At 42.4% G+C, this 14639-nt stretch overlaps 1 protein-coding gene across 6 annotated transcripts in view; it reads left to right on the forward strand.

The window, feature by feature from the left end:
• KDM1A (lysine demethylase 1A) overlaps positions 1–14639 on the forward strand; it is a 169095-nt gene that overhangs the window by 29120 nt on the left and 125336 nt on the right. For 4 of the 6 annotated variants that reach the window (XM_065576832.1, XM_005309377.4, XM_065576829.1 and 1 more), the window contains 2 exons: positions 10801–10879; positions 14358–14450. The exons of the other annotated variants lie outside the window; for them this stretch is intronic. In XM_065576832.1, the coding sequence (XP_065432904.1) occupies positions 10801–10879; positions 14358–14450 (172 nt within the window). The remainder of the gene's footprint in view (positions 1–10800; positions 10880–14357; positions 14451–14639) is intronic. 6 annotated transcript variants of the gene reach the window in all.

Consider the following 14639-nt stretch of genomic DNA (forward strand, 5'->3'; position numbering starts at 1 on the left):
ATCTTCTAGACCAAACTCAGCTCTTTGTCAGCTGTACCGGAGGTGTTCATTATCTCGGTAAACATGTTCTCCCACATTCTCTTTCTCCTCCTCCTAATCACCGAAAGTCTGCTTTCAGGTGTTGATGACACACACGTTTCCAGCTGTCAGTCATGGGGAAAAAATAAAGGAGCCATTGTACATGAATAAAATATTTCCATAGCAAGGCCATTTTCATAAAACAGAACAAAAAAACTCATTACACTAGGTGCAAGCCATAACGTAATCAGAATCTGTAACTGTTCACTGTGCCGTTTTGCTGCTCCAGCCATGGTGAGTAGCTTTCCCCCCCACCCCCAACCCATGCTGAGCACAGTAAAGGCAGATTAGTGGCCGCATGGTTTGGCGATCCGGAATATGGGGGGTTGGGTCTACATGCCGTCTTTTTTCCTTGTAAGAGCACTTTTAATGAGAACTTCCCCCGTTTCCCCTAGGCGACCCTATATGATATCTGTCTCCTGAGGGTAACAGAAGCGGAAAGGAAGGAGATGCTGCAAGTGTCTGGGTATAGACATGGTCCTTATGCTGTGTACTTCAATGATGCCAGCAGAATTAATTCAGGAGTTGCATGGGAAAGTGTTCTACCATGGTGGAAGAAATAAGACTGCCCTGCCCAGAAACCTTCTGCAAACGATTGCAGAGTACTTCCATGAAAGTTTCCTAGAGATATCCATGGAGGATTCCCGGGCTATCCCAGTCCACATAAACAGTCTTTTCCGGGGCCACTCTCCACGTAGCTGGAGCGGCCTCTTGTAAGCAGAGAACCACAGCACCTTGCTGTATACTCACCAGAGGAGGTGCCTTCCCCAGCATCACGGTCGGCCACCGTGATGTTCTGCAACCCACAGGGCTCCAAAGTTTAAAAATATTTCTGCCTGTCAGGGAGAATGGACCCACCGCTTGCCTGTCTCCCATTCTCTTCCTTCTTGTCTTCCTCATCCACCATATTGTCCTCTCTGTTGTCTCTAGAGTCTCACACCTGTGAGGTGTCCACGTTGCTTTTAGGGGTATTGGTAGGGTCACCCCCGAGAATTGCATGCAGCTTGTTGTAGAACTGGCATGTGTGGGGTTCAGCACTAGAATGGCTGTTCGCCTCCTTTGCCTTCTGGTACATTTGGCAAAGTTCTTTTATTTTTATACGGCACTGCTGTGTGTCCCTCGTGTAGCCCTACTCCCCCTATTCCACGAGCGATCTTTGCATAGATATCAGTCTTTCTTCTGCTGGATCGGAGCTCTGCCTGCACAGACTCTTCTCCCCACACAGCGATGAGATCCACCACCTGGGCAGACCAGGCTGGAGTGTGTTTGGGGCGTGTAGTCTCAATGATCAGTTGTGCTGGCATGCTCCCAATACTAATCAAACAGGAAATGAGAAATCAAAAGTTCCCGGGGCTTTAGCAGGGGAGAGGCTGTTTCCTGTGTATCTGGCTACAGTGCAGCAGAGTTGAGAATGATCTCCAGAGCGGTCACAGATGAGCATTGTGGGACACTACCTGGAGACCAGTTAAGTCAAATTACACAATGCTGCGTTTGCACTACCTCGCAGTTGACCCACAAAAATCGAACTAAGTGCTACGCCTCTTTCAGAGGTGGATTATAGAAATCGACAGAGGTGATTCAGGTTGGCGTAAAGGACCCAGTAGTGTAGACACATACATTAACAGGTTGACTGAAGGCAACTTCCTTTGACCTAACTTTTTAGTGTAATGGTGCTGAGAGAGGGCATCATGCCTGAAAACATCTTAGTTGGCTGGAATCTTCTGAAACAGCAGGAGTTAAAAATTGACCTGAATGGAAGTGATACTTAATAATCTAGAGAGCATTCCTGAAATCATGAGACATTAATAAGTGATGTAACTTATGCAGGGTTGAGGAAAGCCAAAATAATTTGTATGGAATTTTTTACTATATGTGTGACTCTAAGCACTTCTGTATTCATACCCTACACGCTACTGCAATGAGTTGTACAAACTATTCCTTGAGAAGTATCATTTGAAAACTAATAACACACTGGTCAGTATCCTTGTGGCACAAAAAAGAAGTTTATAGGAAGTGGAAAATTGGATAAATGACCAGGGAGGAGTATAAAATTATTGCTCAGGCATGCAGGAGTGAAATCAGGAAGGCCAAATCACACTTGGAGTTGCAGCTAGCAAGGGATGTTAAGAGTAATGAGAGGGGTTTTTTCAGGTATGTTAGCAACAAGAAGAAAGTCAAGGAAAGTGTGGGCCCCTTACTGAAGGGAGGCAACCTAGTGACAGAGGATGTGGAAAAAGCTAATGCACTCAATGCTTTTTTTGCCTCTGTCTTCACGAACAAGGTCAGCTCCCAGACTGCTGCACTGGGCAGCACAGCATGGGGAGGAGGTGACTAGCCCTCTGTGGAAAAAGAAGTGGTTCAGGACTATTTAGAAAAACTGGATGAGCACAAGTCTATGGGGCCGGATGCGCTGCATCCGAGGATGCTAAAAGAGTTGGCGGATGTGATTGTGGAGCCATTGGCCATCATCTGTGGAAACTCATGGCGATCGGGGGAGGTCCCGGATGACTGGAAAAAGGCTAATGTAGTGCCCATCTTTAAAAAAGGGAACAAGGGGGATCCAGGGAACCACAGTCCAGTCAGCCTCACCTCAGTCCCTGGAAAAATCATGGAGCAGGTCCTCAAGGAATCAATTCTGAAGCACTTAGAGGAGAGGAAAGTGATCAGGAACAGTCAGCATGGATTTACCAAGGGCAAGTCATGCCTTACTAACCTAATTGCCTTCTATGAGGAGATAACTGGCTCTGTGGATGAGGGGGAAACAGTGGACGTGTTATTCCTTGACTTTAGCAAAGCTTTTGATACGGTCTCCACAGAATTGTTGCCATCAAGTTAAAGAAGTATGGGCTGGATGAATGGACTATAAGGTGAATAGAAAGCTGGCTAGATCGTTGGGCTCAACGGGTAGTGATCAATGGCTTCATATCTAGTTGGCAGCCGGTATCAAGTGTAGTGCCCCAAGGGTCAGTCCTGAGGCTGGTTTTGTTCAATATCTTCATTAATGATCTGGAGGATGGCGTGGACTGAACCCTCAACAAGTTTGCATATGACACTAAACTGGGAGGAGTGGTAGATATGCTGGAGGGTAGGGATAGGATACAGAGGGACCTAGACAAATTAGAGGATTGGGCCAAAAGAAATCTGATGAGGTTCAACAAGGACAAGTGCAGAGTCCTGCACTTAGGACAGAAGAATCCCATGCTCTGCTACAGACTAGGGACCGAATGGCTAGGCAGCAGTTCTGCAGAAAAGGACCTAGGGGTTACAGTGGACGAGAAGCTGGATATCAGTCGACAGTGTGCCCTTGTTGCCAAGAAAGCTAATGGCATTTTGGGCTGTATAAGTAGGGGCATTGCCAGCAGATCGAGGGACATGATAATTCCCCTGTATTCGGCATTGGTGAGGCCTCATTTGGAGTACTGTGTTCAGTTTTGGGCCCCACACTACGAGAAGGATGTGGATAAATTGGAAAGAGTCCAGCGGAGGGCAACAAAAATGATTAGGGGGCTGGAGCACATGACTTATGAGGAGAGGCTGAGGGAACTGGGATTGTTTAGTCTGCAGAAGAGAAGAATGAGGGGGGATTTGATAGCTGCTTTCAGCTACCTGAAAGGGGGTTCCAAAGAGGATGGATCTAGACTGTTCTCAATGGTAGCAGATGACAGAACAAGGAGTAATGGTCTCAGGTTGTAGTGAGGGAGGTTTAGGTTGGATATTAGGAAAAACTTTTTCAATAGGAGGGTGGTGAAGCACTGGAATGGGTTACCTAGGGAGGTATTGGAATCTCCTTCCTTGGAGGTTTTTGAAGCCCGGCTTGACAAAGCCCTGGCTGGGATGATTTAGTTGGGGATTGGTCCTGCTTTGAGCAGGGGGTTGGAGTAGATGACCTCCTGAGGTCCCTTCCAACCCTGATATTCTATGATGCTGCATGTAGAGTTATGGATGACCTCTGATATGTTTCAGAGTCTCTCTTTGAACAAGGTAGAAACCGGTCTACATAGGCCTTGAATACAAAGGAAGCAGGGTGACCAGTGACAATGAAATTGCAGGTTTCAGAGTAACAGCCGTGTTAGTCTGTATCCGCAAAAAGAAGAACAGGAGTACTTGTGGCACCTTAGAGACTAACAAATTTATTGTAGTCCACGAAAGCTTATGCTCTAATAAATTTGTTAGTCTCTAAGGTGCCACAAGTACTCCTGTTCTTCTTTTAATGAAATTGCAGTTTACCTATGCAGTAAACAGAACCATCAAAACTCACAAAGTGGTTGGGGAGTTGACATGTCTGGATCATAGACAAGCAAACACAATTCTTTAACCAGTTTGGTCATCAGGCAGAGACAGTGAAGGTTCATTTACATCAAAGGTGTAACCTCCTCCTCTGTTAGCTTGATGGAGTAAACTACTCAACTATCACTGCTGGATGGAGACTTTACTCCCAGAAAGCCTTTCTGCTTCTTGAAGCAGTGTCCATGAACTCTGAAATGCCTGTCGGAGTTTCATTGGACTATAAAGAGAGGAGCAGTGAACCTATGTTATCTTTCACTTAAGAAGACAAGGGAAACCAGCGCTCATACTTCTGTGGAAGGGCCTGACTGGGAGACATTCAGCCATTTGGATGAATATTTGGCGTCACTTACATCCTGATTAATAAACTTTATTTTTAATCTAAACCAAACCAGTGCTGTGTTTTCTGTTTAAAGGACAAAACAAGTGATCCAGGAGAGGGCTGGACACTTCAGGGTAGACCGTTTTGGGGAAATTTGGGATTGGGGTGTGTTCGGGTCACTTGGCTAGTAGGAACCAAGGCTGGTGGAGACCAGAGCATGTCTGTGGTGTAACGAGCAGGATGCTGGAATCAGTGTTATTGAATGAGGGCTGCTTATCATAGAGACAGTCAGTGGCTGCTTGTATGGTGGCTGCGAGCATCCAGACAAGGGAGCTACAGCAGCAGAGCATTTTAAGGCACCCAGGGTTACAGAGCTGACAATAACACAACCTCTCACTGGTCTGGATTGCACCCCAAAAGGTGACATGACCATGGAAAAACTGTTAAAGTTTAGTGCAAGTTCTCATCTAAGTATGTGACACATGTAGACAGAATGGAGATATACCTCAAGAATTCAAATGTGTGTTTAGCTATTGTCAAATATTATTGGAGTCAAACAGCAAGAAAGGGAAAAGAGGTCTGCATCAAAATTTTTCATCTGTGCATTCTCCTTTTTATTCGTCTTTTGCAGCATAATCATGAAGTATGGAGTCTTTTTGATGAGAGTGACTATGAAAGTGAAGCTAATTCAATTTCTTCATCTTCTAATAAAATGTTGCTACTATATCTGCTTCAGCATTGAAAATTCCTGCTCCTGAAAGTCTTCCAGTGATCATTAAATTGGTTTTAAGAGGTTTTTGAATAGCTTGTCCCATGACTAGAAAAACAAATTGACCATCTATTTGCTAGTTATTTCATATGGTTGAAAATCATTATATGCTAGATTTTTTTTTATAAGTTGCATACAATTTACAAAGTACCAAGTAGGAAACTGCTTGCAGAAAGACTTCTGGGTGCTGAAGTGGTTAATGTGAAAAAGTGAGTTGGTGTTCTGATTTCGCAAACTCCTCCCATTTCTATAGTGTCTGGATGTATGGAGTTCATTCGCTATGAGATTGACAACTCCACAACCAGTATTTTATTCACTCAGTTGTGCACTGGAATGTCACAACAGTCCTATATAGTACTGATCAGTTTAAAAATATAATCCATGAATTGAGTCCATGGAAGATTTGGGGTATTAACAATGCAGCTAATATGAAAGCTGCTTGGTATCTAACAACTTCTGTGTTATGGGTGTGCTGCCCATACAATGCATCTCTTCATCGGTGATGTTGAAGATCTGGCAATTTTCTCATCACTTGTCAAAAGTAAAAAGCATTGTCTGGTTTTTCAAAAACAAATAGTAATTTCCATCATCATTTAGTACACCACTCAGTTTCATCCACACTGAATAATCCCTCGTTGTATTCAGTGGGCATCTTCTATTAAATGTCTCAGATCTTCAGATATAAAAGCAGGCTCCTCAGCCAGCCTCTGTTGAGGAAGGGTAGCTGTGTGTTGCCCCCACGTAATCCACACTGATCTTCTTGATGACTGTCCTTTGGCTGCAAAACTCAATTTCATTGCTTGAACCCATAGCTCAGTCCACTCAGAATATTGAAAATGATAGTTCTACACTATCTGATTCCAAGAGAGAGTTCTTGAATGCTAGGAAATACATTTTGTGAGAATACTGAATGCAGTCCACTTACAAAAGCTGAAGAGAAAAAGATAACCGATAAAATATTATGGAAAAATCATGTGATCTCTCCTGCTGCCTACTGTTGTATTAATTTAGATGGAATAAATGGGCTGAAGGTAACTTAGTCACTGTCCAATATAAATAGTGTTAAACTAGGTTCGGGATTTGTTATACAGAGACCTCAGTCTGCTTAGTACCATGGCAAAAACACCATGAACAATCCTTTTAAGCTTTTAGTGAAGAATCAGAAAAGATACAACAAGGAAGTGCTTAGAATCATAGAAGATTAAGGTTGAAAGAGACCTCAGGAGGTCATCTAGTCCAACCCCCTGCAGTTAGTTTGATCCTGTTTTATCTCAAGTGGTTTTTGGGCTTCATCTGGAGGTGGGTAGGGGTGGTAATGTCATCTGGATTCCTCTCTATGGCCTAGTCTGGCTAGCACGTCCCTCAGGATTGTGATGAAGAATATCCAGTGTCCCAATAGACTGTGTGTGTGTGTGTGTGTGTGTGTGTGTGTGTGTGTGTGGGGAGGAGGGGGGCGGCAGCTAGGCTGATGAAACTCGCTTCAGTAGCCATATATCAGAGGGGTAGCCGTGTTAGTCTGAATCTGTAAAAAGCAACAGAGGGTCCTGTGGCACCTTTGAGACTAACAGAAGTATAGGGAGCATAAGCTTTCGTGGGTAAGAACCTCACTTCTTCAGATGCAAGTAATGGAAATCTCCAGAGGCAGGTATAAATCAGTGTGGAGATAACAAGGTTAGTTCAATCAGGGAGGGTGAGGTGCTCTGCTAGCAGTTGAGGTGTGAACACCAAGGGAGGAGAAACTGCTTCTGTAGTTGGATAGCCATTCACAGTCTTTGTTTAATCCTGATCTGATGGTGTCAAATTTGCAAATGAACTGGAACTAGAGAAAAGAAGAACAGGAGGACTTGTGGCACCTTAGAGACTAACAAATTTATTAGAGCATAAGCTTTCGTGGACTATAGCCCACTTCTTCGGCTATAGTCCACGAAAGCTTATGCTCTAATAAATTTGTTAGTCTCTAAGGTGCCACAAGTCCTCCTGTTCTTCTTTTTGCGGATACAGACTAACACGGCTGCTACTCTGGAACTAGAGAATACATAATATATCCTAAGGATTTTATTCATGTGAGTTTGGGATGGCCATCACATAGTCTGTTTAATTCCACAAATTATACAGAGGAACTGCTAGAATATTTGGAATGTGTAAACAGCATATGCTCATGTTTCCACAATATCTCCACCCATCACAAATCCCCTACACAAAGGTGGGCGCGCTTGCACTTTCATATCTCATTAAACCTTGGGGAAAGATGGGTTCTGCAGTATGTCATCAAGGGTTTTTTTTTTAAGTAACTTTTTGTTGGATTGGGAAAAGGGAAGTAAACTTCAGAGTTGAGGGCGACAGAGTCCTGTGGCACCTTAAGACTAACAGATGTATTGGAGCATAAGCTTTCGTAGGTGAATACGAAGTGGGTATGCTCCAATACGTCTGTTAGTCTATAAGGTGCCACAGGACTCTGTCGCTTTTTACAGATCCAGACTAACACGGCTATCCCTCTGATACTTCAGAGTTGAGGACTCCCTGCTGACAAATCTGATGTCAGCTTCCTCTTGTTTAGACTGGGAATTCTGCTGCAGTACTACTGGATGGGATCGGTGTCTCATGTAGTCAGGACCCAAACCAGTTGGGGCTTTGTAGCTTGAGACCAACATCTTATATTTTAATTAGGAACAAACTGGAGACTAATGCAGACCATGGAGCACAGGTGTAAAGTGCTACCTGTATGAAGTAACAGGTGGGCATTTGCTGCTAGCTGAAACTTCCAAGTGGACTTCAAATGTAGCCCCATTTAGTAATTCTATCTTCAGATGACAGACCAAACTAACTGTGTCAACGTCTAAATCCAAAATAAGGTTGCAACTTTCTCTTGACAAATGTTGGTGTAAAAAGCACACCCTTGGTCCTGCTACCAAATAGATCTAGAAATTGGGAAAAGCTTGGATTTTTTCAGTTTTGGATCCTGCTTCTCTGTTGTCCTGCACTTCGACATCCGTGCAAAGTGTGTGCAGTCTCTGTGAAGTGCTACTATTTTGAACTGAATGTTTTACATAAAACTTTACATAAAACTAGGGCCGTAGAGCTAAAGCCTTCCCACAATAGCGAACCTAAAAAATGGCTTGACATTGCTTCTGTGAGAGAAGTGACACTTCCCAATGCTTATGTAGAAAATGCATACAAAGAGCATAAAATGAGAAAGAGGGGACAAATTAGACCCTCATACTCTTGACTCCCACATATCATGAGTAGGTATTGTAGGGCTATTAGTATTGCCTTTGTTAAGGTTGCTTGACATTTCCAATTATAAGACTGTTTTCAGTTGCTTATAACTTTGCAAAACTTTAACCATTTGGGCTGAAATTTTCCATGCCAAGTGTTCGAAATTCTTTTGGGAAAATTTCCGCTAAAGCAGTTCAGCTTTAGCAGAACCATGCTGGGGAAAAATGTTTTGCTCATTTTAAAGCATACTTGTCACTTTTTCTTTGAACAGTTCTAGCACCTGCATGCTTTGACGAAGGGATTTGACATTTGGCAGGGATGGCAGGTGATCTGTGTGTCAGGGATGTGTTTCTTGCTGTCTCTGAAAATCTGTCTAAATTTGCTGAAATTATAAGTCTTTGAAATATTGCAGTTTGTGCATGATCAGAGATTTCTTTAATTGTAACAGTTAAATCTCCAATTCTGTCGTTGCTGAGCATACTTGAACCCCTCACAGCTCCTAGTTGGTGACCAGACTGTTCGTGTGCCATTCTCAGAGGCCAGGGCTACAGGGGCAAAGCTAGACTTTCCATGTAATGGCTGCTTCCAGCTGCTCCAGAGTGGGCCGGCCACTGAAACTGAAAGCAGGGTGCCAATCTCTCCTGTACTCTCAATGCTCTCCTCTTTCTTTCTCTCTCCCCCTCCCCCCCCGCTTGCACCCAGACATCATGGAGGAGGAAACCCTCTGACTTGAATGCAGAGGGAATGAAAACCATACCAGGAAGTAGATTGAGACAGAGAAGTCTGGTTAGATGATCTGGAAAGGGGGAGAAACTGGGTGGATAGGGAAAGATTAGGACCGTGCTTTTCATCTTTAGATCTCAAAGCACTTCAGAATGGACCTTAGTCTTCTTATCCCTGTTTGTAAAAATGGGGAAGCTGAGGCACCGGAATGGCAAGGAGACTGGGAGCTGGTGGGGGTGAGACTGAGACTGCCTGGACAAGGAGACTCGGACCATGAGCTTGGGGATGGAGGTGACACGGGATGGGAATGCTGCTCTGGATGCTGGGCAGTCACTTAAACCAAACTTTGCATAGGTGGTCACTAGTTGTATGATCCTCATTTTTGGGCTGTCTGACTTGAAACCCTTGGGGACAAGGTGGGTGAGAGATCTTTTGTTAGACCAGCTTTTGTTGGCAAGAGAGATAAGCTTTCAGCTCTATGAAAGCTATAGAAAAAACTCATGAGGAAAAATAATTGTGTTCACAGCAGAGTTTGATTAGTGTGCAGTAAATAAGGATTAGTGTTACACATTAAACAATGAGGATAAAACAATGTTGAATAGCTGCTCATTAAGTAAGCACTGTTCATTTTGTGCACTGAATGAGATTGGTCTTGTGGTAAAAGTAGTATGGGATCATGTAACTAAAGATTAGCATAATACATATGCGCAAGGGGGCTTAATTCTGGCACTTTTGAGTGCTTGGCTCTGCAACTGTAATGTTTTTTTTAAGATTGTGTGTAATGTTAAATCAGATCTGGAATGTTATTAATTTCAGTGGATATGGATTAGTTTTCTGAGTGTAGGTGAGATGGCTAAAGGTGTAAGCTAAATGCAGTTTATCATATGACCTCGCAGCTGATTGCATGGATAGCACTACAACATATGTGATGTGTGTGTATATAAACACAATGTTACAAAGAAACTACATTGGAAGGATGCTGGGGTTGCAAAGTCAAGAACTCAAAAGTTGGGAAATACCTATGCAACCTTAATTTGGTATGCTTGTGTGTATGTAATAATTTATTATGGAAAGTGTTGTGGCTCTTCCATTTTGCAACCTTAATGTGTTTTTCATAGGCTTTCTTGTAAATAGGATGGGGAGATCAATGATTATGTGTGTTTTGTCTTATTTGAAATGGTGGGGAAATAAAGCATTGCATTCAATCATACTTTAAGAATATCAGAAAGGTATAATAGATAAATCCGCATTATTTATTACTTGGCTATGTGACAGCACTACAAAAACTTAAATTCTTCTTTTGAGTTCTTATGAGTTGAAACTTCATTGCAACATTAAAGATTTTTTCCGTGTGTGTGTGCGTTTGTCTCTCCATACATACATACATACCGTTTTTGTTTAAATACAGTTGCAACTTTGGTTGGACAACCCAAAGATTCAGCTGACATTCGAGGCAACTCTTCAACAACTAGAAGCACCTTATAACAGTAAGTTGACAATTTTTCAGTGAAACCTCATTGCTGCTGTTTGTCAGTCTGTGCTGAGAAAGCTGTTTCAGATCAAGATGACCCTCAACCAAGTCCCAAACAATTATTTCTTCAGTTCTTAGAACCATAATGTTTGACTAGGAAAGTGGAGTCCATTGGGTGTTTGAATATAAAATTGGGAAGAATGTTTATTGGACAGCTGTTTAAATCAGATGTGGGAGCACTTCTAAAATTACTTTCTGAATGTTTCCAAACAAAAGTTAATTTTGTCAAGTTACAGTTCCTCACAGAGTAACTTCAGTCTAGAGATTAATTTATCTTATGAAAGAGAAGCAAAAATTAATTTAGAGAGAATCTCGTATTTTACAGAGTTTGCTGTTTTCAGTGGTTTGCCAGTTGTGCCGAAGTGAATCTTAAACATGAATATATCCACACTGCATGAATTTGATTCCTAAAGTAAGAAATGTAATCTTCCTCTATAGTGGGAAGATGTTTGTGGAATATATGCGGTCATTGGAAAATTCTCAGAGTAAGAGTAAGAAATCCCCCACTTGGATTTCTACTTCTCCTCTGGGGCTTGGCCAGAATGTTCCAAGACCAAAGTTCTGAATCTCTAAGACATTTTACTAGCAACTGTTTCTACTGCTGCCTCCTTGTCCACCTTTGACTAGAACAGTTCACTTCTGCAGCTGTAGTTTGCTGTAGTCTGAAGACAGTTTCTTCGCTCTGTAAACACAACAAGCTGCATAATGTAGTTTTGAATTAACTCATGAACTTCCCTGCTCCAGATCTGAGAGAGCAGGCCTTGACTTCAGAAAAGTTAAGTTTAGACACAAATCCCACAGTGACCTCTATCTGACTGCAGCTGAGGTGGAAAATGTCAAGGGTTGCACTAGTGGTATTAGCAGCAGCACATACCTTTCTACCTTGAATGTGTTATCATAACATCAACTTACTCCTGACACTGAGCCTGTTTGGAGCTCCCAGTATCATAAGTATGATATGTACTGATCCAGATTTTTGAGCCCCTACCATCTCCATTTGTGGCACCAGCTACCTCAAAACATGTGACCTCAAAACACGCACATTCCCAGAACACTTACTCAGCATGTGAAGAGGTTGAAGAGCAATTGGATTCAAACAGTGATTGCCTCTTGAAAGAATTGGGAGTCAGAACAATTTATTGAGTCTCTGTACTTCTAGGAACAGAGGATGATAAAGTGACGATCATATCATGGTTGGTCCACCCTTCACCCCAGTTGGTGGTCTAGATAATACTTAGTCCTGCCTTGAGTGCAGGGGACTGGATTAGATGACCTCTCGAGGTCCCTTCCAGTTCTATGATTCTATGAATAAAGGAATCACACAGCCCCGTACTGCATTCCAGTTCTCTGGCTCCCAATCAGCACCTAGCTCCAGTACAGAGAGAAGTTATTTTAAAACTCTGCTCACTAATCAGTACTGACCAGCCACATTGCCAGGTTGGATCTTACCCAAAATACCACGCTGTCAGCCAATCCTTTAGTGTCTAAAACTAAAGGTTTATTATAAAGAAAGAACAAGAAGAGAGTTGTTGAATGATAAAGCAATCAAATACACATAGAGACTATCAAAGTCCATACATCAGGTTCTTAGCAGTATTGGTGAGTTTGCTGGTTTAAAAGTCCCACTGGAACAATCCACAGCTTGGATGGGTCATTCGGTCCTTTTTTCAGAGCTTCGTTTGTAGAAAAGTATCAGAGGGGTAGCCGTGTTAGTCTGAATCTGTAAAAAGCAACAGAGGGTCCTGTGGCACCTTTAAGACTAACAGAAGTATTGGGAGCATAAGCTTTCGTGGGTAAGAACCTTACTTCCACGAAAGCTTATGCTCCCAATACTTCTGTTAGTCTTAAAGGTGCCACAGGACCCTCTGTTGCTTTTTACAGATTCAGACTAACAGAAGTATTGGGAGCATAAGCTTTCGTGGGTAAGAACCTTACTTCCACGAAAGCTTATGCTCCCAATACTTCTGTTAGTCTTAAAGGTGCCACAGGACCCTCTGTTGCTGTTTGTAGAAAAGGTACTCCAGAGGTAAGAAGCAGGATTGGAAACAAAATGGAGATGATGTAATTGCCTTTTATATTCTTTTGCCATGAGGCTTATACTTCCTGTGTCTCAAACACAAACTTCACAGCACATGGAAAAGCCTTAGAATTCTTTGTCCTTAGGCATGCCCCTACATGGCTTGCTGACTCATCAGGTGTAGTCCCTGGTTTTTCAATGGGTTTATTGTACAGCTGATGTCTCTTGATGAACCATCAAGCAGGCTAGGCAGTGCCGATGCCATTCTGTCTGAGGGTGTCACCCAGATGCACCGCACAAGTTTGAAATACAGCTATATACCCTACTTATCTATAACTTATAATACAAAGGTGATAAAAACATATAAAAATTATCACACTAGGCAAATTGTAACATTTTTGCAGATACCCTACATGGCATATCTGGCACGACTCATTGCAATTTTACAATATTAGTATCCATAATATCATAAAGTGTCTCCCTTTGTCTCCCCTGTGATACTGTATGGAATATGGAAGTTCAGACAGGGGAGAACAACCAGCAGGGAACATCCTTACATCTGTCTCCTGAATCTCAGCTGGAAATGTGTTTCAAGAGGGGACTGACACTATAAAAAGAAGGGACCAACATCCCAAGGCACCCATCCTTCCCTGCCCATCACAGTCACGGCACCTGAAATAAAATAAAAAAAAAAAAAGTAAGGAGGTGAGCACTGTCTTTAAGCAGTATACAGACAGCGTGGAGAGGCAGGACATGCTTGAACATGCTTACATGGAGAGTTTAGTGAAAGTCAGACAGTGCTGGTTGCTCTCTTGGTTTGTCTGGAGTAGAGGGGAACTGTGAATGATAGAACCTCAGAAAAGAATTAACTTGAATTGGAGTCACGTAACTTAGCAAAAATACGTGAAAAGGAAGAGAGACCTGTAACACCATCTGCCTGTAACACCATGACTGGACCCAGTTCCCCAATCAAACATCTGCAAATACAAAAAATGTATTTAGTCTTTTAAAAATACATTTCACACTGTCTGGAGTGCTCAAGTGCTGAATGGCAGCAAGGCAAAGGTGCCTCCCTAATGCCGGTAGGCAGCTGCACTGCACACTGGATAATCAAGGAAGAGTTAGATGATCCCTTTGGTTCCTAGTGCTGTGGGTCCTGCAGGGCCATGCAGAGCAGCTATATCACTCTTCATCTAGAGAATCAAAGTGGGGAGTGAAATTTGTGCAGTAAATGGTTTCTTACGGTGATGCACATGGGTGGTGTGGGTGTGATTAGTTATATTAAAGGTAGGCATCAGTCTAAATATTTCTTCATCCTATGTAAATCCATTAGGCCATCCGGTAAATGTCACTATAGATTGTTTTAATATAAAGAGTAATTAAAATACATAATTATTTAATCTTTCTTATTCTGTAGGTGACACTGTGCTAGTTCACAGAGTGCATAGCTATCTAGAGCGTCATGGTCTAATCAACTTCGGTATCTACAAAAGGGTAAAGCCTCTACCAAGTAGGTTTACCAATGATTTCAAATTAAATAATTATTCTTTTCTGTGATCTGTGGGCCCAAAATGTACCTTATTTTTAGCATTGTGATATTGGAATACTAGTAAAGGCTTGAGAAGGGCATGCTGTTTGGCATTCTTGATTTGGCTTCCAAAATTCTCCTTTTGGGCTAAAATTTTGCATTTTTTTCTCA

This window comes from Chrysemys picta, chromosome 23, assembly GCF_011386835.1.
Source record: "Chrysemys picta bellii isolate R12L10 chromosome 23, ASM1138683v2, whole genome shotgun sequence".
NCBI classification, from domain to species: Eukaryota; Metazoa; Chordata; order Testudines; family Emydidae; genus Chrysemys; species Chrysemys picta.